The sequence below is a fragment of the Equus quagga genome, chromosome 11 (assembly GCF_021613505.1).
Source record: "Equus quagga isolate Etosha38 chromosome 11, UCLA_HA_Equagga_1.0, whole genome shotgun sequence".
Lineage (NCBI taxonomy): Eukaryota > Metazoa > Chordata > Mammalia > Perissodactyla > Equidae > Equus > Equus quagga.
In genome coordinates, this window is record NC_060277.1 from 96,597,015 (window position 1) to 96,620,608 (window position 23,594).

The following is a 23,594-nucleotide window of genomic DNA, read 5'->3' on the forward strand; positions in this document are numbered from 1 at the left end:
CTGAGAACTCGATCTCGTGCTTCCCCACAACTTCCCTATAGTTGCCTCTTCATTTCTGCAATCTGGTTCACGTCCACCCCCACTGCATTTTGTCTTTTTCCTGATATTTGCTTATTTGAATGTCTAGTTCCCATTTAACTCTTTTTGTCTTCACTCAACTGGGGTGAGGCCTGAATTTGAACAGAGCTGAATCTAGGATGATGAGGAACTTAATGGCCTGCAAGTCCCAGCAAGACAAAACATGGGGGACTGGCCCTGTGGCCGAGTGGTTAAGTTTGTGCGCTCCGCTTCGGCAGCCCAGGGTTTCACCGGTTCGGATCCTGGGCCGAGGACATGGCACCGCTCATCAAGCCATGCTGAGGCGACGTCCCACATGCCACAGCTAGATGGACCCACAACTAAAAATATGCAACTATGTACTCAAGGGGCTTTGGAGAGAAACAGGAAAAAAATAAAATCTTTAAAAAAGACAAAACATGGCTTCAGCGTGCACCGCAGGTAGCCTAACATTGCCTTTTTTTTTTTTACAGGACCTGCTGTCCTTTGAGCTGTTGGATATAAACATTGTCCAAGAGTTGGAGAGAGTACCCCATAATACTCCTGTGGGTAAGAATGTCACTCAGCCCACCTTGTTTGTTTCATCAACAGGCACAAAAGGACTGCAGCCTAGACTGTGGTGGTTGGTATTTTATTCTGAGGAGACAGATGGCAAAGGTTGCTCCACAATGTGATATTAAGACTGCATCCATAGGTCTATTTTCCTTCTTTTCCCTGTTGTCTGTCAGAGGCAACAATACAAGTTTGTGCAAGGCTTCCCCACCGTAAAGGGACCCTCTTCTCCATTTTTCTCTGGACAGGTGTATCCCTTTGTTCCTTTACACTCATGATTCTGTGTCTTGGCCATGGCCTTCCAGGCCAAACAACTTTTCATGATCCTTCCTGTGTTGATTGATCTGTCCAAGATACTTTGCACCTAATGTTCGGGAGAATTTCTTTACAACAAGGCTTGAAGCACACCTGGGTTTATTTTAGGCCTCCAGGAGGCAAGAAGCCTGTGAGCTGCTGCTTCTGGACACTACCTGTTGCTGATGGGGTGCTTTTTCTTGGTTGATGGTTCTCCTGTCTTCATTCTCCAGATATGACTCCCTGCATGTCTCCTCTGCCACATGACAGTCCTTTAATAGAGAAGCCAGGCTTGGGGCAGATACAGGAAGAGAGTGAAGGGCCAAGATTTAAAGCACTTCCTGGTAAGGGGTTAAATATTTGTGAAGTATTTGCATCCTCCCCTTCCATACCACACCCTGGTTGTACACTACCCTTTACTAACCTTACCTTAGCGTGTGAATAGGTTTTCTGTAGTATCTCATTTTTTGAAGTTTCCTCACTTTCACAGGGCACAGATAGCAGCTATTCTTTGGCATAGTATCAGCATGGGGACATAACTGGAGAAAGCTCCTCAACACTTTAAACAGTAAGTGCAGACAAGGTTCGTGTCTTTCAGGTTCCACAGCATCAGTGAAGAGGAGGGCTGAGAACATTGCTTCAGTGGAGGAAGCAGAAGATGACCTGAGTGGAACCCAGTTCGTGTGTGAGACTGTAATCCGATCCCTTACCTTGGATGCTGCCCCAGATCACAATCCACCTTGCAGACAGAAGTCCCTGCACAGTGAGTGTCCCTGAATTCCCCCACCTAGCAGGGTGTGCCAGAATTGTGATTGCCAGCTCAAACAGGTGGAAGTGCTCCTCTTTCCTGAGAGTGGAGGGCAGGTGATCTTTGTTAGAATTCAGATCATGGTTATTTCTTTAGTCCCTCCGTACTCTATTTTAATTCTAGCATCAGGAGCAGAGCAGCCACCATAACTCCCTTGTGCACTTCCTCAGGGGCGGAATTACAGCTGCACGCCACAGAGGAACAGCAGCCGGTGGTGCTGCCTGGATTCTGCAGTAAGGAGTCTTCAGGTAAGTTGACAGAGCTTCTCAATAGAGACTGCCATCGGCAGCTGAGTTGTCTCCTTTCTCCAAGGGCAATAGTCCAGGAAATGGTGGGCAGAAGCAGGAGTTCCAAACTAAGTTTCTTACAGTGAAATTCTGCTGTAATGAAGTTCTTTATACAGAAATTTCTAGTTATTAGGTAGAACCAATACCATGTATTTCAAGAACTATCCAAAAATTCAATTTCTAGTGCATCAAAATAATATGGGGGAAATCTCTTATATTTATTATAATGAAATTTGACCTATTTAAATATGACTTGTCTCACTTTTAAAATATACACATATATATTTATTTTTTCACATTTGTGTACAAATGCATAACAAAGTCTGGAATGACTTACACCAAAATGTTCACAGTAGTTATGTCTGATAGGATTTTAAGTACATTTTTTATTTCCTTTTTTTTCCCTCTCATCCATGTTTGGCCAATTTTCTACTGTGACTCCTCACTACTGTGCAAGGAAGAGGTGGAAAGTAGCATAGTACTGCAGCACTCACCACCTAACATTTTCTCTTTGTGCAGCACTGTTAGCTAGAATATCAGTTTTAATTTGAACCCTGTCTCAGTATATTAACCATCACATGAAGAGGAAAAGGGGTGGGGCCTCCTTGTTTTACAATTCATAGTGCTTCTCAGAAGCCTGGATGTTTCTGCCTACCTTGTTTTTTTTTGGTGAGGAAGATTTGCCCTGAGCTAACACCTGTGCCAATCTTCCTCTATTTTTTGTGTGTGGGATGCCACCACAGCATGGCTTGATGAGCAGTGTGTAGGTCTGCACCCGGGATGTGAACCCATGAACCACAGGTCACTGAAGTGGAGCACACGAACTCAACCACTCCACCACTGGGCCGGCCCCTCTGCCTACTTTGTTTTTGTGTGCTTCAGTTCTAGCCAGCTTTGCACAGACTTCAAGAGACTTAGAATATGGCCATGACTATGGGTTCAGCAGCAGCCCTTCCCTCTGATTTGTCCCTCTCCTCTGGCTTTCATAATTGTAGCTCATGACCCACAAGGCTTTACTGAGTAAGGGTAGCACCAGGGGCTGCTTTTAGCTTATACCTTAAAATTGGTTGCTTTCATCCTTCAGTGAAATTTGCCTCGCCTGGAGAGGGACCACTTGGAGATGAGAGGGAGGAGATTGTCCATATTGCTGAGGAAGAAACTGTCGTGGAGGAGGAGGAGGATGAGCTCAAAGATGAAGTTCAGAGTCAGTCATCTGCTTCTTCAGAGGATTACATCATCATCCTGCCTGAGTGCTTTGACACCAGCCGCCCCCTGGGGGACTCCATGTACAGCTCTGCGCTCTCACAGCCAGGCCTGGAGCAAGGGGCTGAAGGCGAGCCTGGGGTTGAGGCTGGGCAGGAACCAGTCGAGGCTGGGGAGAGACGCCCTGGAGAGGAGAACCAGCTGCAAGGGCACAGCATCAGTGACATCCTCATGACCTCGCAGACTCTGGACACAGTACCCCTAACCCCAGAGGTGGTGGGGCCTCCACTACAGCTGCCCAGGTACCATCCACAGCCCTCTCAGCTGGTCTGTTCTTCAGAAATACAATAAAGAGAGGAATCAACTTGATCTCAAAACCTGTTTTCTTGTCAGCAAGGGAAGAGACTATTTCCCATAGTAAAGTCTGAATTTAGCTGAATAGAAGTTGAACTTCCCATTATTTATGAATTCTGGATTTAAAGAAATACTTGTTTTAGTTAACCTTAATTATCTAATATAATCTGTCTACCTAAGTTTTGATCATTGAGAGCCAGTTTTTAAATACAACATCAGGACCTTCCCTCCCTGTTCTATTAATTCATGGGAAGTCAGTAAAAACTCATTCTCCTATTAACTCAAGCAGAGTATAATTAGGAAGTTTAATCCATTATGGGAAAAAATATAAAACCAGATAGAAATTATTTTTGATTCTCTACTAGATCTGTCTCTGTCATTTCTCTCTCATAGTGTGGAAAATAGCAGAGCCTTCACCATACTTTAAACCATTCTCCCAGGGAACTAGATGTTTCCCTTTATCAGCACCCCTTGATGTGGGGGTAAGTAACAATGCTGAAGCCAGTTTTTGTAGCTTGACTGTGGCTGAAGAGGAAAACCAGAAGTAGAATGAGCCCTTCTCACCTGGTCCCTAAATTCAAACATGTGATTTGGATCAGAAATGTGAAGCCTCTGTAGAGAATTTGGCACTGCCATGCTGTGTTTTCTATTTCCCCGCCGATCCATAGGTTCCTTTTCAACTTACTTTCAATGTTATGTCTTTCTGAAAGGAGCCCTCCTTGTGCACAGCATCATGGTTCCCCAGGAGTGGATGTACCAGTTACCATGCCAGAAGTTTCTTCAGTCCCTGATCAGATCAGAGGTAACGACCAGCCTCTCTTTTTCTATGCTCCTTTCTAATGGAAACCAGTTATAAACAGGCACTCTATCTTTGTGATTCTTGGCAGTTTTTAGAAACTTGCCCTTTCACTCACTCTCTACTCTTCCCTCATACTCTTTTTGCTATTCTCTAGGTTAATATTTATTTATTTTATTTATTTATTTATTTTCCTTTTCTCTCCCCAAAGCCCCTTGGTATACATAGTTTTATATTCTAGCTGTGGGTCCTTCTAGTTGTGGCATGTGGGATGCCACCTCAGCATGGCCTGATGAGCGGTGCCATGTCCGTGCCCAGGATCTGAACCAGCGAAACCCTGGGCTGCCACAGCAGAGTGCACGAACTTAACCACTCGGCCACGGGGCTGGTCCCTAGGTTAATATTTATTAAATGAGACCTCATAGAGGTCGGCATTGTGCTGTAGTGGAAAGAACACAGGCTTTGGAGCTGGACCAGCGTGGGTTCCAGCTCCAGCTTTCCTCCCTGTGTGAGCTTGCAGTGAGTCCGCAGGTTTATAACACCTGCAGGTCTGTTTCCTTAGCTACAAAATAAGGCGAATAGCACCTTCAAGTTATGAGTATACCCTCAAAGTCACTTCCCACTCTTCCTCAAAAAACAAAACCTAAAAGTACTTAAGAACTAATAAATCAGGGTGATAGGATTATAGAGTTAACTTTTCTGATTCAATAAATAGTCACCTTGCATTGCATTCTGGACAGTTTTTCCTTATCACTTACTTAAACTACCTACAAAATTTCCCAACTATTAAAAAAAAGACTTTAAACACTGTAATCAGATTGCCACTTGCCTCAAAAATAGCCTTGCTGTGAGTTAGGAAAGTCTAGGCGCTTATGGATGCTGTATCTAACCAACAGCTCTTTTGCTTTTAGAGCCCAGAGGCTCATCAGGACTTGTAAACAGCAGACAGAAGAGCTATGACCACTCAAGGTAACTGGACCTTGTGCAGCCTCTTCTTCAGAAGCAGATGGATATCCTAGTATTGCTTCTGCTTAAATGAGCCTCTCAGAGCATGTGCCACTTCCAGAGAACAGAGGAGAGCCGTCATTCCTTCTTGTTCCTATTTCTCCTAAAGCTTGTGAGCAACACTGAACAGAGGGCCAAAGTTGATGTTTAAGTGTTCACATTCCAAACCAGAAAGAAGTGCGTTCAAATTCAACTCACCCTTAGTACCAGAGGAGAAGGCAGGAAGGTCAAGCCCACTAAGTGCATCTTAGGAACTTTTTCTTAGACACATCCGCCTCTCTGCTCCCAGCCATCTCAGAGCTCTGTCAAGGTGGGCTTCCTCCTACAGTGTCCAGAAAATCACATTTCCTTTGGGAGATGTTTTCCTCTGAGATAATAATCGTGGAGCAGATAGACTGCCAATCCCCCACTGTGCCCTTGACCACATGAATTTTCAGCTGGGACTGAAAGCTGGCATGCTAACCTGAGTGGTGTCTTCTCTGCAATGCCCATATCTTGCAGCACTAGAGCTGGCCCTACTTCAAACCAAGATTTCTAGCTGTAAAACTGATATGAAAACAGTCACATTCTCTTTTTATATCTGACTTTTTTCTCGAGGAAATCTCATTTTCTTTCACAGATTAGAGCCCAGATTGTCTTGTAGGAAAATAATGGTTTATGTTTCTTTAGGAAGATAATTTGGTTTTCCTCCACAGGTTCCACCACCATGGGAGCGGCATTGCGGGAGGACTGGTGAAGGGGGCTTTGTCTGTTGCTGCCTCTGCGTATAAGGCCTTGTTTGCTGGGCCACCAGTCACTGCACAGGTGAGTGTATGTTTTATTTTCCTGAACCAAATCCAAGTCACCCATAAAAACGATAGCATCTAAGTTGGAGAGTAGCGTGGCATTGTAGAAAGCATGAGCTCTAGGTTTAGTGTTTGGTTAAAGCACAACTCCTCCACTTTCTTGCTGTATGACTTTGGCCAAGTTACTTAAGGGAAGAAAGGGAAAAGACCTAATGTTTGTTGAGGACCTACTGTTTGCGGGGAGTCCTTCCAGGTGCCGGCACTATAAGATGAATAAGACACCAGTTCCTACCCAGAGACATGGGAAACAAGTGAGGTAAACAGACGTTTACAGTACAGTGTCAGATAATGTGCCAGTATTCTCAGACAGATGGAACACTGCAGCCTGGCGTGGGCCCCTAGGTGGGTCAGGGAAGGCTTCCTTGTACATGATGCCTGAACTGAGTCCTAAAGGACACAAGAAGTGTTTGCCAGGAAAGAGGGATGGGAAGGGCATTGCAGACAGAGAGTAGCCAGTAGAAAGACTTGGAAATGTGAGCCTGGAAGGTGAATTTGGGCTGAGAAGAGTAAGAGAAAAGACCGCCTATGTAGTGGAGAAGCTGTGTTAAGTGGTTTGGATTTTATTTTAAGGCTAGTGGGAGGAGCCATTGAAGGGTTTTACGGAAGTAATTAACATGATCAGATTTGTTTTTAGTACAATAACTCCACTATAGTGTGGAGGCTGATGAAGCCAGTAAAGAAATCCTTTTGAGACTCTATATCTAGGTGGAAAAGAAGGGTAGAAGAGAAGTAAAGAGAGAGAAAGGGCACAACTTGAAGACCACAATTAAGGGGTTAGAAACAAGTCAAGGATAAATCCCAGGTTTCTTGCTTAGACAGTCGATAATACCAATAATTAAGAGAGGCTCTGGGGCCGGCCCCATGGCTGAGTGGTTAAGTTCGCACACTCTGCTTCCTCGGCCCAGGGTTTCGCCAGTTCAGATCCCGGGCGCGGACATGGCACCACTCATCAGGCCATGCTGAGGCAGCATCCCACATAGCACAACCAGAGGCACTCAGAACCAGAATGTACAGCTATGTACTGGGGGGCTTTGGGGAGACGAAGGAGGAGGGAAAAAAAAAATTGGCAAGAGTTGTTAGCTCAGGTGCCAATCTTAAAAAAAAAAAAGAGGGGCTGGCCCGATGGTGCAGCAGTTAAGTTCGCACGTTCTGCTTTGGCGGCGTGGGGTCCCCCAGTTCGGATCCCAGGTGCAGACATGGCACCGCTCATCAAGCCATGCTGTGGTAGGTGTCTCACATATAAAGTAGAGGAAGATGGGCACGGATGTTAGCTCAGGGCTAGTCTTCCTCAGCAAAAAGAGGAGGATTGGCAAATGTTAACTCAGGGCTGATCTTCCTCAAAAAAAAAAAAAGAGAGAGAGAGGCTCTGCAGGAAGGAGGATATATTTGGGCAGGAGGTCAGTTTTGCATAGTGGCGAATTTGAGGCACATCCAGGTAAAGTTATCCAGAGTGCAGTTGGATACATACATCTGGATCACAGGGGAGAGATTTGGCCTGGAGATAACATCACTTATGTACAGGCTATAGCAGGAGCCATGTGATTGGATGAAATTTTCCAGGAGGGAATGAGTAAAGCAAGAAGCAGCCTTTAAAGATCATGGAAAGAAGGAGGGCCTTGCAAAAAAAGACTGAGAACTAGGAGGAAAATGAAGAGAGAGTTCCGTGCTGGAGCTTAGGGAAGGGACTTTTAATGAGGACATGGTGAACAGTGTCAGATGCTGCAGAGAAGTATGAACAGGTGGAGAGGACTTTGAGAGTGCAAGTATGCCTCACTTTGAAACAGCTGGACTACAGAGAGAAAAAGAGCAAAAGCTAAGATGCATAAGGTAGAGGGGGACATTTGTAAAGATGGGCAAGCCAGTAGTGAAGGAGGGTAACAATCAAGATGAGAGAGCATAATACATAGGAAAGTATTTCTGAGGTGGTAAGAGGTGATGAGATACAAAGCAAAGAACATGTGGAAGGATTCATCTAGAAAGGAAGATGGAGATGTTTATTCTGAAATAAGAGGGAAGATGGGAACAGTGGAATTAGCTGTAGAGGGAAATGCCAGAGACTGCTCAACACGTTTACATACTTTCTCATCTTAATCCTCTCAACAACCCTGCAAGATAGGAGGTATTCTGTATCTCAATTTTCATAAATAAGGGAATTGATAGTCAACCCAATTGGTAAGTAAATGGTAAGAGTTAGGGTATTCCAAGGATTAGGAGGATTTAGGAAGGTTATGTGTCCGCCACAGGGCTTGGCCCAAAGAGGGAGGTAAATGAACGTTAGCTCCCTCTTCCCTGGATAATGTGCATTCTTTAAAAAAAAAAAAAAAGCCAAGGTCACCCAGGATGTAATTTCCCAAGCAGTTTTTTCCAGCTCCTTCGCGTATCTGACTAGATTTCCCATCCTATCGTCCTGTAACGTCTCTTGTCTTGCTTATACTTGCCCCATCACGATTACCTATATCTTCACAGGGTTTCCAGACTATATTTGCATCTTTTCCTTCCAAGAATGCTTCCTTCTGACAGTCCCCTCTGAAGCATTCTCCTCCTAGTTCTAAGGACAGTTCATTAGTTGCCAGTTTTGAGTACAACACACCTAATCCACAGCAGAGCCTTCCCAGTCCTTCTTACCCCCTCGGAAGACCCATTAGTGTCAGGTGGACAGGAGTGCCATACTCTTGCATCTCATTACTGTCTATTTTGAATAAATCTGGAAAGATTAGTATGACTTACAAGATGATAAAAATTTACAAGATAAACACATAAATTATACAGAAAATGTTGTTCTGCTTTTCTTGACTCTACACAGCCAATAGTTTCTGAAGATCAGACAGCAACCCTGATGGCCCATCTCTTTGAAATGGGATTCTGTGACAGGCAGCTAAACCTAAGGCTGCTGAAGAAACACAATTACAACATCCTACAGGTTGTAACAGAACTCCTTCAAGTCAACAACAATGACTGGTACAGCCACCGCTACTGAGGAGTCACCTTGTATTAAATAACTTTGCCTGCTGCTCAGAGATGACATTTATTCTGTCGTTGGGGTATGGGGTAGAAGCCCTTGCTTATTTTTTAATCTGATGAATCTGTATAGAGCCCATCACTGAATTAAGAGAATATCTGCATTACAGTATTTTTTGGAGCAAATCAAAGACCAGAACTTAAAGTTTTACTTTAGACGTTGAATGAATATTAGGAAGACGGTTTTTCAATTGATTTGGATAAAACTCTTTTCTCCTTTTTAGTGCTTTGAGGAGTATAACTAACTTCTTATAGAACCCTTTTTCTTTCTGCTTGTATTGAGGTTAAGTATTTTTCTTTGGTTAATGTGGATGTTTCTATGAGGATATCTGTTGTCAGTTTTTAAAAGAAATTAACCTTGGAAGTTGTTTTCAAGAATTATTCTCATAATTTCTCTAACTTACCCCAAGCCTCATAGCTATATGGTACTGAAATGACACCCAGAGCGTGATAGGAATGTTGTTACTCTTCCTTTCTCAAGGAGAAAGTCATTTCTCTGCACGACTTAGTAATGGCACTGTCTTCAAAAGACCCCATTGATGCATTTAAGAATATCCACCTGCTGGGTCTCTGCACTTCAGTGAAAGGACCAGGGAGTGTGCTCATTAACCCACCAGCACCTATTGAGCAGTAGCTATTGTAGTAATTTTTGCATACATTTTTCTTTTATTTAAGGGAAAATTTTTAAGTAGGTAGTGTGGAATATTTTGCTAATCCTATAGAGAAGGAAAAAAAAACTTCTATTAAAGGGAAAGTAAATGAAACAGTTACCTTTTGTGCTTAATGTCAGAGCAGATCTTATTTACAGTAGAGTGGGAGAACATAGAAACGTGGAAAGTGAAAGGCAGACTCCTGTGTTAATCCCAAAGTTCAGGGGCGGGCAAATGAGAATGTGAGAGGCAAAGGAAATCTGAATGACTTCTTGAATGTTTCAAATCTGTTCAAAGGCATCTAGCCCTAGAGAGCCTAGAACAGGAAGAAGAGGCTGGTGTTTGTATGGCACAAACTCACTGACAAAGTTTGGGTTTAACCCCAGCATGAGTGGGAAAGAGCTTGCTTCCAGGGGCCCAGATCCTCACTCTGTTTTGTATCCAAGACTCCCTTGGGTACAACTGGTGAAGGAAGAGGTAACAAAAAACACTAAAAGATATTATTCATGAAAATGACTTACAGAGAAAGAAGAATCACCCCCAGCCAGAAGGGGGAGGGATTGTAAAATAGTATTATTTAACCTGGTTGGTATTTATAATGAACGGTGATTTTAATTATTAGCCATAATGATGTTTATTTACAGTATAACTCTTGAATGCTATTAAATAAATAAGCCAGAATTCAGACTGCAAGCCAGCCAGGCTGTTCATTATTTAAAACGTTTTTATCGGGGCTTCTGGGTAGAGGCTGAGCGGCAGAGTGTGTTTAATTAATTGGGTTGATTTCGGGCGGGACATGTCTCCACCATCTAGGTCGCATTGTAGGGGTCCAGTCGTCCGTCCTGTTGTACTTGTAAAGAATGGTGAAATAAAGGTTCTTTCAAACTCCTACCTGGGTTGGCTGGTCCTTGAGGAAGCAGCGTGCGGGACCTCAGGCGACCTTTGAAGAGCCAAGAGCTTCTCTGGCTCCTAGGAGGGAGGGCAGGGGGCGGGTCCCTGGAAGGCGGGGGCGGGCCAGGAGGAGCTGGGGCGGAGCTTCGCAAAGCCGGGAGTCAAAGCTTGGGGCGAGCCCCGGCCTCAGACACTTTCGGTTTCTCTGGCGGCCGTTCATCTTTCCGTCGCCTGCGGGTAAGGCGCTCCCGGGACCCTCTTTCCCTTTCCCTTTGAGAGGCAAGAGCCAAGGCGCCTTCTGTGCCTCTTCCTAGCCCAACACACAGGCACGCGGGGACCAAGCTCGACCAACGGCCTGTCGGGGTGTTTGGTGGAACTTGAAATCCTCCCGCAGTGAAGTCCCAGCCTCTGCGTTCGCTCTCGCCCACTGGCCCATGGCCGAGCCCCAGAGGAGGGCGGGAAGCAGCTTGGACCTCCGGGAGGCCAGGGTCGCTGCTCCGCACTTCTCCAGCGCGGTGCGTTCGCTTCCCCAGGACTCCGCTGAAGGGGCCAGTGGCCCCTCGGGCCACCTTGCCCTACAGGCCCTTCTCCCCAAAGACGAGCTCCAGAAATCTCGCCCTCTTGCAACTGAAAGGAGCCCGGGAATCCCAGACCCGACCCAGGTGAGCCTCCCTTCACATTAGCCCGGGAAGGTCTGAGTGCGGCTCACCTGCCCACTCTTTCCTCCACCACGCTTGAGCCTTTGAGGAAGAATCTGGATATAGCCTTCACCCTTCCTAGTGAAGGACCCTGACATTTCTGCCACCCTCCCCTAGGCGTTCTTTCCTACTCTACCTCAGAAAGCAGCGAGGAAGAGGTTTATGCTCCCTTCCAGAACTATCTTAAGGTTCTTAGCCACACCTGTGACCAGTCTAGCCTCCATTCTTATTTCAAAGGATCTCTGCCTTCCTGTTAAGCCAGCACCTGCCTGGGCTCAGGAATGGAAGCTTTCCTTCCACACCCACGTTGGGAGACCTCAGGCATTTCTGCCACAGATCCTCTAGAGACCTCTTCAGAGCCATCTTCTTGCAGAGAATGAAGGGACTCTCCGGACTGCTGCCCTCCCAGCTCTGTCCAACTTTCTTCCCCTGAAGTAAATGACAGCTCAGCAACTTTTTCAGAAAAAAATAAGGGCTCTGCCATTCACTTATGGTAGGCCCTTGTAATGAAAGAATTTGTTTTTCTTTTCCCTCTCGTAGGCAGATTGAGCCCTCCTACAATAAGGAAAGGAGTTGAAATGAATTGAGATTTCTGACCTGCGAGTCCTGGGTAACCGTGATTTTTCTATAACCTAGCTTCGTTAGGCTTGAACTGCCTGAAATTGTGGTGGGGCTCCTTGCCAATCTTGAGGACCTAAAACCAGAGTGACATTCTGTGTCAGTGTGAACAAGCTTAGCACTGAACTTTGTTCTTTTCTCATTAGTGAAAAATCCCCCTGAACGATGGGTAAGACGTTCTCCCTGCTGGGCTCTCAGGAGGAGGAGAACAAGCTGATCCCGCCCCACCACCCAGCCATTGGCAGCAAGGCTGCCAGCTACTCCAGCACCGGTAGCAGGAAGTCTTTTTGTTCTGGTGTGCCTTGTGAAGGGGCTGCTGGTGCCAGCTTTGTGACTTGTCCCACCTGCCGGGGCAGTGGGGAGATCCCTCGAGGTGAGTGGCCGAAGCCTCCGGAAATAGACTGGAATCCAGGAAAAGATGTTAGCAGGCAATCCGCCCAGGGCCAGACCCCTCTGAGTCTCTTTGAATGGGGTCTGGTCTCCCAGCTCTTGGTCCCCCAGTTTCAGGCTGGCCAGGGAGGTACTGATGCCCTCGGCTCACTGCAGAGACCCCCTTCTGCCCTAAGGGGTTTCCAGCCTCTCTGCTTCCTTAGCAACACTGTGCCTTAGCATTCAGGAAGTTATAACTGACCTCTCCAAGGAAGCTAGGCTTCTCTGATTTGCTGCTGACTTGCAGAGATTCTTCACACCTGTTAATGAAAATTGCACTTGCATTCTAGAGATGGCAAAGCTGTGCTGCCAACTGCAGCAGCACAGCCCAGGGCTCCCAGTCCTGCTCTGGGCAGAGGTGGCATGCTTCTGACATTGCTCTGTGGGGTGGAGGGGTTCTTCTAGGAAGCAGGCACAGGAAGCATTTGTCACACACTTTGTGGCCCTCCCTCTCACCTTCTTTCTCTCTACAGAGCTAGAGAAGCAGCTGGTGGCCCTCATCCCCTATGGGGACCAAAGGCTGAAGCCCAGGCACACGTAAGCCCTTCTTCCTACCCCAGCTCCACAGGACGTCACCCCTGGGGGCTGTCCCTCCAGTTTTTCTCCATTGGTTCTCCCCCAGAAAACCTGAACCTCACCAGGCTCATATGTACCAGCTCCTTGTTTCCAAGGATTTTCTTGTTTCCAGTCTTAAGAAGCCCAAGGCCCAACAGATGCCACCTGAGGCCACTGGTGTCCTCCTCCTGAGTACCACTGCTTCCAAGAGGCATGGTTCCCTTTCGAAACAGAGGGGGCCTCTTGACTCTACAAGTCCTTCCAGGAGGGAGGGAGTGGCCTGGCCACAATTGGTTGGGGGAAGTTATTTTTCCGAAGAGCTCTCCTTGCTGTGGCAGTTCAGACCTGCTTGTACTCTTCCCAGTAGAGATGGATAAACCAGCTGCTCCCTGTTCTGAGACACGTCAGAACCTCAGATGCAGCCCTGAGTTTTACCGGGGGCCCATGACCCTGTTTGTCATCTGGGTCCATTAGACGTGGATCCCTACAGCTTCCTCCCAAGGTCCTCAGCTTCAGTCTGGGAGCTACCACTGCCCTCCCCCAGCACTACACCAGAATCTGCATCTGGCAGTGCCCCTCATAAGATACTGACAAGGTGCTGTCTCTTTAATGCCTATCACAATTTTCAATTAGATGGACAGGTGATGTCCTGTTCTGAATATTATTAAAATTCAGAACTCTCAAAATTCACGTGGACTGACTTCTTCCAGTGGTAATGGCATTTGTTGAGCATTTGCTAAGTGCCAGGACCTGAAATTAGTGCTTTTTCTTACATTAACCCATAACAAATTCTATGACATAGGTACAATTATCTCCATTTTACAGACAAGGAAACTGAGGCTTAGGGAGGTTAGGTGCATTGCTCAGAGTTACTGGGCAGGTGGGTACAGAGAGCTGGGAGTGGAAGCCAGGCTGCCTACCTCCCAATCCTGTGTGTTGTGTGGTCTGAGCCTAGGCTGGGCCTCCATATCTGGGGAGTTAAGGGTACAGATATGAGGGGTGTACAGAGGAGAGCCTTGTATATGGAGGGGGTGTCTGGGTGCCCCATGCCCAGGTTTCCTTGGTGTTCGGATATCTCTACTGCTCTGCCCCGGGTCTGCTTTCCCACAGGAAGCGCTCCGTGTTCCTGGCGGTGCTCATCTGCCTGGTGACCTCCTCCCTCATGGTCTTTTTCCTGTTTCCCCGGTCCATTGCTGTGCAGCCTGCTGGCGTCAACTCCTCCACAGTGGCCTTTGACGAGGCTGATGTCCATATCAACATAACGGTGGGTGGGTGCCCATGCCCCTGAGCTCCAACCCCCACCTTCCCAGCAGCACTTCTCTGTAGCCCTTGTCCAGTGTCGTGCCCCTGGGTGTAGGTAGCCAGGATCTTATGGCAGAGGGTGTCAGAAGCCTGGGGAGAGGCAGGGGCAACCATGAGCCCCACAACAGATTGTGTAGGATTGGGAGTCTACATGGTGAGGGGTCAGAATCGGGGCTAGAGGACTAAACCCCAGGGTGCAGTGGGGGTGGTGTGACTGAGACTGCCTGGGTGGGGGCAGGACTGAATGGAGAGAAGCCTTGCAGGGTGAGACTGGATCCTGAGCCAGCTTCATATCTGAGTCAAAGGTGACCCCTTGCCATTACGAGCCCCTCTGAGGGGCTCCTGGCACTGGTCCTCAGCAGCTGAGGCCCCTAATGGAGGTAGGGCGCAGTCAGGCCTGGGTTTTTATAACTGATGGTCTTCTCCTTTCCAAGGATGGCCACCCTCACCCCTCCCTTTCCTTGTCTTCATCCCCAGAACATCTTGAACATCTCCAATAGCAACTACTACCCCATCACGGTGACACAGCTGACCATCGAGGTGCTGCACCTGTCCCTCGTGGTGGGGCAGGTCTCGGAGAGCCTCCTCCTAAACATTGGCCCTTTGGCCAGTGAACAGGTGACTCCCTTTCCCTGGTCAGCCCTGCCCACAGGTGTTTGGAGGCGTGTGGTTGTGGGAAGGGGGCGGCTGGAGGTGGGCTAACCTATACCCACTTGGTTGACAGATGTTTTATGCAGTAGCCAACCGAATATGTGATGAAAACACATAGTGAGTATCCCTTGATCTCTTCTCCCTTAGCCTCTTTCCTGGTTGGAAACCCAGTTTTAATCCCCATCAGATTTCTTGATTGCTTAGCAAACTCTGCAGCCAGCATTTTGCCTGTATTCTCGCGGCCAAGACAGCAATATGCAAGAGTTCAGGGTCCCCAGCCTCTGCCTGTTTGGACCTAGATTGGAACGAAAAACAGGCTAGAATTTGGTTAGTCCTTATATGTGACCTTGGGCTCTTCAGCCTGAATCGCTGGAGAAGGAGGGGCCAGCATGTGCCTGGGTCAAGCTGGTGGGGGTTGGAGGAATATTGCAGCAAGAGTGACATGCTCACCTGAGGGAGAGGGAAGCGGTGGGAGAGTGGCATTTGGGGCCCCTGATGGAAAGGAGGCGAGGAGGCTGGGACCCGCAGGTCTCTTCCAAGCTTTCTGACAGGCTGCTCAGTGTGAAATGTGGCCCCATGTTCTCTCTCTCTCTCTGTCTCTCAGCAAAATCTGTACCTGGCTAGAAGTCAGTGTCCACCATGTGCTGCTGCACATCCAGTAAGTAGGGCTTGGAGCCCTGTATCCCCTCTCCCACTTCTGACTCCAGTCTTACCTCAGCCCCACCTCGCGGGAGGAGAGTCGTCTAAGCTGACCCCATGAATCTTTGTTGGCTCCTGGAAATAGTAGGCCCGGCCCCTTCCCTATGCCCCACCTTGCTTGTAAGCTATTGGTGTGACAGCCAGAGAGCTATCTGGAACACAGGCGGGGCAGCTGTCCCAGGTGCTTTGGCAGGGTCGGGAGTAGAAGGCAGGGCAGGGTGTCTGATGGAGCCAACCTTCCCCAGACAGCAGGGCAGGACCAGAGCTTTCCTCTTCCTCCCAGACACAACAGCAAAGCCTGCTTCCTCTCCAGGGGCACCCTGACCTGCTCCTACCTGAGCCATTCAGAGCAGCTCGTCTTCCAGAGCTATGAATACGTGGACTGCCGGGGAAACAAGTCAGTGCCCCACTTGCGGGACCCTCACCCACCGTGACCTGTCTGCCGTCCTCGAACTCCAGGCACCTGCCAGCCTGGTCTGTATCTCCCACAACTCCATGGTGCCCAAGGAAGGACTGTGGTGACTTTGCCAGAGGAAAAGCCCTACTTTTCATACCCTCCCCCACACCCTCAGCACAGGAAGCTTTCTGTGGAAGTTAGCTTCATACACACACACACACTCGCACATTCTTGGATTTCCACAGGAGCAGAAGCCTGGTTCTTCTAGGTGCTGGCGCCATATTTTCCCCTCGGGCGGTCTTGAGGAAAGTCTGACCCGACGTTTCCTCAGAGCTGCCTGAGAGGCCCTGGAGTGGCCCCTGCCCTTTCTGCGCTGAGCACCCTGGTTGCCCAGCTCCTCTGGTGCGACCTTCCTCCTGCCTGAATGTGGAGACAGCTTTCATCTTATCTGGCTTTTAAAACATGGATCCTTTTCAAGTTCTGCACCCAGTGACGGGCAAGTGATTTGTGGGACATCCAGTGCTGTCTCCAGGGCCTTTTAAAGGTCCATGGATGCTCTCCTGTGCCTCCCTGCTTTGGTTGTGTGACAAAGTAATGGTGATGGTCTGCTTCTCTCCTGGTAACTTGTCGCCTGCCCACCTGACAGCAAGATTGGCCAAGGCCCTTTGGCTCCACGTAGTTCCTGGTTAAAGGCTGTCCCTGTTCCTGGGAAGACAGACCTGTTCTCCAGCTAAAACTTCTCCTCTCCATAAAGCAGTTGTATTCTCTTCACAGCATGAGCCAAAGTAGTAGGAGAGGTGAGGAAGGCACCTGGCACCTCCTGGGCCTACACAGGAGAAACAGACAAAGCCAGAATCATTTTAAAAGGTAGGTATTAAAGGATGGCTTCTGGCTGGTGGTGGGCCCGCAACCCCGAGCCCATGTGAGTGGACACAGGCAGGTCAAAGGGTGGGCCCAGCCACTCTTACCCTGCAAGTCTGCAGAAGGGAAGCTGTCAGTATTCAGCCACATTGCTGGGCTCTGCTGCACCCCCAGCTTAGCACCTGAGCCCACCGTCTGCTCCAGAGGCCTCCGCTTTCCTTCAGGCATTGACATTGTAGAGCTGCCTGTCAGTGGGGGCTGGTCTAGACGCTCTCCTCTTTGCTGTCACTCAGATGAAGCTAAGCCCCAGATAACCCCCAGGTTCCCACTAGGCTCCACGTGGAGGCGGTTTCTATTCTTCAGCGGACCAAGAATGGTATTTGCTCACTAAAGGTGGCTATGGTTTTTATCACTCAGACAGGCAGAAAGATGAGCTTAGGTGGAGAGAAAGCTGAATTTGAAGTAGAAAGGATGGAGGACGGGAAGTGGTGAGAGAACCTGGCGACTAGCTGGCTGGGGGAAGGAGGGGAAGGAGGGAGTTCGTGCTGTCTCCATGCTTTCTTGCCTCCGTAACTGGGGTCAAGGTGGTGCTGGCAAGAGCACAGACGTCCAGGAAGGCCGGGCCCGGGCTTCTGCTGTGTGTAGGTCACCAAATGTAAAGGATTTATATTGTAGTCAATAAACTATACTTAACGTTAAAACAAACAAACAAAAAGTCTCCTGTGAGTGGGAAGGGAGCTGGTGGACACTCCCCATCTCACAGCCTGTTTCTCAGTGTCCGAGTAAACATCGAGGTCTCCTCCCCGGGGCCTTGAGCCCCTTGATAACAATGTCCTGCTTTTCTGGCTTCTGAGAGATTGCTCCCAGGAGCTGGCGCTCTTCCTTTCGCTCATTGTGTATCTGTAAGATCCCTACAAACTTTAATATTCCTGTTCTGTGCCCCCCACCCCCGCATCCCTCCCCCAGCGCCCCCCTCAGGAAACACTGCATTGAGGAGCTCTTTTAGACCGACCCAAAGGTGATGCTGTGTGGGCTACAATGAAAGGCCCCAGGCATCCCCCTCCCCAGTCCAAGGTAGAAGAAAGGGCAGGGAGACCCCAGGTGTCAGCTTCAGGAAGTGGGGAGGTGGATTGCCTGGGGCCTTTGTAGCCTCTTGGCTGCCTCTGCTATACGGAAAGGCTGAGACCCAGGAAGGAAGAGGCCTGTGGATCTTTGTGGGCAAGTCACCCTCTCCTTCCCAGGGTCAGGTGTCTTGTGCCTGAGGTTACAGCTTCCCTTTCTTCTGAGCTCTTTCTCTCCATCCCTGCCCCTCATCATCCATTCAAAGCTGAGTGCCCACTGTGGGCCAGGCATTACACTGGACTCGGCGGGTCCCTGCCTGCCACCTCTTCCTACTGCTGCCTCTGGCCTGCTCTGGGGTACTGCAACTCCTCGTTCCCCAGCTGTATCTCACTAAGCATCGGCCAGCAGGGAGCAGTGATGGCTCCACTGAGAGTCATAAACCTGAAGCTACCAACAGACCTGTCATTGCTAAACAAGGGCCAGTAGTGGAGCTGTAGACTTGAGGGACCCAAGGCCAAGGTCTCCCATTGGCTTTTCCTAGAGAAGCCTGGAATTGTCTTCCATTTTCTTCTCCCACGCACTCCATCCCCTTCATGGGTCCTCCTGACCCTTCCCCTCCTCCTTGTCTTATAGAGCTGACCAGTCTCTTGATTCTTTCCAGGAAGAAATCACACTTTATTCTCAGCTAGGCTCCTCTTCTAGAGTGGATCAAGAGAGAGGGGCTTTGGAGGCAAGATGTGGCTGGGTGGGAAGAAGGTGGGGTTGCTCATCTGTTTTTTGCTGACGGCCTGTGGGATCTTGGGGTCTATCTCTGGATCACCACTGCTGTGTGTAATTCGTTGACTGAGAAGAGAGAGAGAGAGGAGACAAAACAGGTTAGGTAGCAGTTTCTGGGCCTGCTGGTTTCAGAACCTTGTATTAAGCCCTTTGAAGCCTAATCTTGTACTGTTTTATGTAATCCTCATGGAGAGTTACCATCCTGGGTTTGATGGCCTCCAATGAGCCAGGCTCAGGCTCTCAGCTAAGTGCTTTTGATTCCCTCTCTTTTAATTGCCACATTCAGTCCTCATGACACCTCTATTAAGGAGATGGTATTATCATTCTCGTTTTATGGATGGGTAGCTGAGGCTCAGAGATTAAATCACACCACCAGGGAGGGGTGATCCTGACTGAGACCAACAACCTCTGACTTCAGGTCTTGCCTTTCTCCTGCTCCAGCTGACTCTACCCCAGTCAGCACTTAAAACAGCCCCTTGGGGCCGACCCCGTGGCCGAGTGGTTAAGTTCGTGCGCTCTGCTTCAGCGACCCAGGGTTTCGCTGGTTCGGATCCTGGGCGTGGACGTGGCACTGTTCATCAGGCCATGCTGAGGTGGTGTCCCACATAGCACAACCAGAGGCACTCACAACTAGAATATACAACTATGTACTGGGGGCGCTTTGGGGAGAAGAAAAAAAAATTGGCAGCAGTTGTTAGCTCAGGTGCCAATCTTAAAAAACAAAACAGCTGCTTTATTTTGCTTCTCTGGCACCTTTCCTATCTTTCCAAATAGATTGTCAACCCCTCCACTTAGTGCTGACCAACAGGCCCTACCTAGACATTTTCATGGAGGCAACACATGGAGGAATGGACCATCCAGAAGTGACTCTGTAGTTGCAGCCCCTCCCCCCTTTCCTGCCAAGGAAGCCTCTAGACTCCGCATGCACTTACACACAAGCACACTCGCAGCCACTCAGCCAGAGTCTGCTTTTCACACTCTATGTCTTACCGTGAATCGTGAGGTCCCAGTGTATTTATCTGGGCTAGATTGGTAGGATTTCCTAAAACCTGGTGATGAAACAAAGCACACATTACTCATCCGGCACTTTCTGAGAAGAGAACGTGACAGAGCTGGACTCGACTATGTGCTGGGCAGGCAGGAGGCAGCCGCTACCTGAGGCCAGGTGCAGACGGAGCCTAGCCTGAAAATTGGCAACTAGGAAGCCACGCTGTGATTCCCTGTTCCAGACCTTACAGAGCTTAGTATATCTGTTGTTAAGCTTTCAACTCATATCCCACCCTCTGACCATCCCCACGTGCTGTGTCACCCTCACCCTGGAGGAGGAGTTGACAACTTCTCAGCCACCCTCTGCAGAAGTTGGCAGCCTTCTTTGCAGCCCTAGGTTGGCACAAACATACCCAGAGGGAGTGCCCCTCAAGTAAAGGCCAAGGGTACTGGGGATATTCAGAGAGGGCGGGGTGACAGATGTGGAATCTAGACTAAAGGGCTGGAATGGGAGCAAAGAACTCTCCTACCCACCTCCCCGCTCCCAGGGGTCTCACCAGGGCCTTGAGGGAGTTTCTTCTCTCCTTGGAATCTGTTGTTGTTAAAGTAGGTGGATTGCCCTCCAGTTTGATCGGTCCCCAGTAAGCCAAGCTGAGGACCTGGCCTTTGGGAATCCTGGATAATGTACTTGGAGGTGCGCTGAATAAGAGGGTCTTGGACATTTTGTTGCCTTAGCCGAGCTGGTAGCTGTGCTGGCGGTGGAGGCTGCAGTGGTGATGTTAATGGCGGTGGTGGTGGTGATGGTGATGGTGATGGTGGTGGCGGCTGCAGCCGTGTTGGTGAGGGTGGTGGCTGCTCCTCCTGTAGCTGCGGTGGGGGCGGCTGCTGCGACATCTGAGGTGGCTGGGTTTTTTTCTCAGATTGGCGTTCCTCCTCTTGGAGTTTCTTTAGTTCCTGGCAAGAAGCCCCCGGCAAGTGGCATCCTCCTCCCTCCCCACCCAGTCACACATTTGCCAGAGACACTGTGGGGAGCAAGGCAAGAGATTCGAGAAGGGAAAGGTGGAGGTGGCCAGAGTCTCCATTCCCTGGAGTTGGAGGCTGAGGCTAGAGCCTGGGCTATCTCCCTTCACCCACAACACCAAGAATTATTTCTATGCTGCCAGTGCCCCCGGCACAGCCCCTACCCAGGAAACAGCAGTCTCTGAACACCTAGCTTAGGAGACGTGCACTGAAAACATTTTGCAGTGCCAGAGGATAAAGAATAATTTCTTGCAAATGCTTTGAAACAGCACTGTCCAATAGAAACATAATGCGTGCCATGTGTAACTCTAAATTTTCTAGTAGGCACATAAAACGAGTAAGAAGAAACAGGTGAAACTAATTTTAATAATTTAACCCAATACATCCAAAACTTAATCAATATGAAAATTTTTTTTTTTTTTTGAGGAAGATTAGCCCTGAGCTAACATCTGCTGCCAATCCTCCTCTTTTTGCTGAGGAAGACTGGCCCTGAGCTAACATCTGTGCCCATCTTCCTTTACTTTATATGTGGGACGACTGCCACAGCATGGCTTGCCAAGCAGTGCCATGTCCGCACCGGGGATCTGAACTGGTGAACCCCAGGCCGCTGAAGCAGAACGTGCGAACTTAAAGCTGTGCCACCGGGCCGGCCCCTCAATTTGAAAATCTGATTGAGATAGTTTATATTCTTTGTTTTTGTACTAAGTCCTCAAACCCCAGCATGCATTTTACACTTAACAGCACATCTTAATTTGAACACTATGTTTTCATCAAAAATATTTGATCTATATTTAGAGTTCATAAAACTTACAGTTGAAGAAGTAGATTCACATACCAAAGTTGTTCCAAACAGACTTAAAAGATTTCCAAGATGTAGAGTATTTGTTTTTAAATTCATTATTTAAATGAATTAAATGTATATAAAATTTAAAATTCAGTTCCTCCATCTCACTAGCCACATTTCAAGGGCTCAATAGCACACAGGCTGGTGGCCACCCTATTGGACAGCATAGCTTTAAAACTTCCCAGGCCGACCCCCTCCACCCCCTACTAAGCCTCAGCCTAGCACAACAGCAAAGCTGAGTCCCCCAGTACACACACACATACACACACAGTCCATCCAAGAGAACATCAGAGGACCTTGCTTTCCTCCTACCCCCAGCAAAGCAACATCCACTAAATAGTAGACAGCTTCCTAAGGGTTGTCTTTCCTCCCCAGTCCCTTCCTGCCCCTGGAAGGACCCCGATGAACCTGGCCCCTCTCATGCACCTGCTCTTGCTGCTGTTGCTGCTCTTGCTGCTGGGCCATCAGCCATCTCCTCCGGTCCAAAGCCATCTGCCTGCGACGGGCCTCCCAGTGATAAGCGCTGCCCATGATGGTGGTGGTGGCAGAAGCCCCCAGGCAGGGGGTGGGGGCAGGCAGAGCCCAGGATGCTGCCACTGCCCCCACCACCTCTGTCTCCTCTCACCCCAACCCCACAGCCTGTGCCCAGAACCACCTCACAATGTGGCCACTCCCAGGGCAACTGGGTGCCCCCCATCTCCCCTCTCTCCCTGCCCCCTCCCCCCAACCTTGGAGAGCTTGGAGGTGTTCCTCCCAAGCCTCCTAGGGAATGTCTGTAAAGTACCTTTCTCTCCAGGGCCCTGAGCAAGTAGAAGACACCTTCCCGCCTTAACTTTGAGTCTCAGTGGGCCCCGAGGACAATTTCAGAATCAGCTCAGTTTTCTCTCTGGTTCCTTTCTCCTACCCTCCCCAGGACTGCAGCATCCTCATCCAGCCCTCCGCTGACCCCCTTCCCCACAGAGGTCTCTGCAGTTACCTTCCTCTCAGCCCTCCATCTCCTCTCCCTATGCTGAATTGAGAGAAAATAAAAAAAACACAAAATTCAATTAACCCTCACTGCGGTCTGAGCCCGGTGAATACTTATTAGAGAATGCCCTAGTCCTGGGGATTTATAATGCTGGGCTCAAGCCTAGTGTCTGCCTCTTCCTCTGACCCTGGAGACCCTACCTAACCTCTCAGGTCCTCGGTTTCCTTGCCTGTAGAACAAGAAGGGTACTTTCTACCTTCTTCACAGGGCTGGTATCAGGACCAAATGGATTAATGGATGAGAAATGTACGATGAAGTATAAAATTGTTCAGCTATAGTTTAGTATTATTTATCATCCTACCTAACTTGCATCCCCAGTAGATGGAGTGGCCAGGGAAAAGGATCATTTCCTGCAGCCCAGGAAGGCTTCGGTGGGCAGGGACTGGGTAGGCTATTTTTTTTTTTAAGGATTGGCACCTGGGCTAACAACTGTTGCCAATCTTTTTTTTTTTTTCTGCTTTTATCTCCCCAACCCCTCCCCGTACACAGTTGTATATCTTAGTTGCAGGTCCTTCTAGTTGTGGCATGTGGGATGCTGCCTCAACGTGGCCTGACGAGCAGTGCCATGTCCCCGCCCAGGATTCGAACCCTGGGCCACCGCAGCGGAGCACGCAAACTTAACCACTCGGCCACGGAGCCGGCCCCTGGGTAGGCTATTGACCTACCTCCTACAGATACACATCTCTGCCCACAGATATAAATCTTCCTGGAAATGGCAGAGCCTGGGTCCAGCTTCATGGCTGGGGGCAGAGGAATAGTATAAGTGAAAAAGGCACTTCAAACCCAGCCCCAGCCTCAAACACTGTGGTGGTGGAGAGCAAGGGAGGGGAGGGGGTTGTGGGGAGCAGCGCTTGAAACAGAGAACAGATTCCTGGAGATCCTGTCAATTCAGGCAGCCTGGGTAGTA

The 23,594-nt window shown here is 48.9% G+C and overlaps 2 protein-coding genes across 6 annotated transcripts in view; both read left to right on the top strand.

Moving 5' to 3' along the window:
* Positions 1-10,760, top strand: part of NBR1 (NBR1 autophagy cargo receptor) — a 28,490-nt gene extending 17,730 nt beyond the window's left edge. For 2 of the 3 annotated variants that reach the window (XM_046676724.1, XM_046676723.1), the window contains exons 14-22: positions 531-606; positions 1,137-1,247; positions 1,502-1,666; positions 1,882-1,959; positions 3,083-3,503; positions 4,266-4,357; positions 5,263-5,320; positions 6,052-6,160; positions 9,005-10,760. In XM_046676724.1, coding sequence (XP_046532680.1) covers positions 531-606; positions 1,137-1,247; positions 1,502-1,666; positions 1,882-1,959; positions 3,083-3,503; positions 4,266-4,357; positions 5,263-5,320; positions 6,052-6,160; positions 9,005-9,178 — 1,284 coding nt within the window. In that variant the 3' untranslated portion in view covers positions 9,179-10,760. The remainder of the gene's footprint in view (positions 1-530; positions 607-1,136; positions 1,248-1,501; positions 1,667-1,881; positions 1,960-3,082; positions 3,504-4,265; positions 4,358-5,262; positions 5,321-6,051; positions 6,161-9,004) is intronic. The other variant, XM_046676725.1, reaches the window with a different exon arrangement.
* A 141-nt stretch (positions 10,761-10,901) lies between these two features.
* Positions 10,902-17,680, top strand: TMEM106A (transmembrane protein 106A). 3 transcript variants are annotated; one of them, XM_046676726.1, is made up of 10 exons: positions 10,915-10,997; positions 11,294-11,422; positions 11,999-12,068; positions 12,223-12,449; positions 12,979-13,042; positions 14,171-14,324; positions 14,840-14,980; positions 15,087-15,130; positions 15,618-15,671; positions 16,026-17,680. In XM_046676726.1, the coding sequence occupies exons 4-10, from the start codon at positions 12,242-12,244 to the stop codon at positions 16,144-16,146; spliced, it is 786 nt and encodes a 261-aa protein (XP_046532682.1). In that variant the 5' UTR covers positions 10,915-10,997; positions 11,294-11,422; positions 11,999-12,068; positions 12,223-12,241; the 3' UTR covers positions 16,147-17,680. The 3 variants fall into 3 exon arrangements, with proteins under 3 accessions (XP_046532684.1, XP_046532683.1, XP_046532682.1); XM_046676728.1 differs by lacking the exon at positions 15,087-15,130 and having other exon boundaries at positions 10,902-11,422; XM_046676727.1 differs by lacking the exon at positions 11,999-12,068 and having other exon boundaries at positions 10,902-11,422.
* The last annotated feature ends 5,914 nt before the right edge of the window (positions 17,681-23,594 follow it).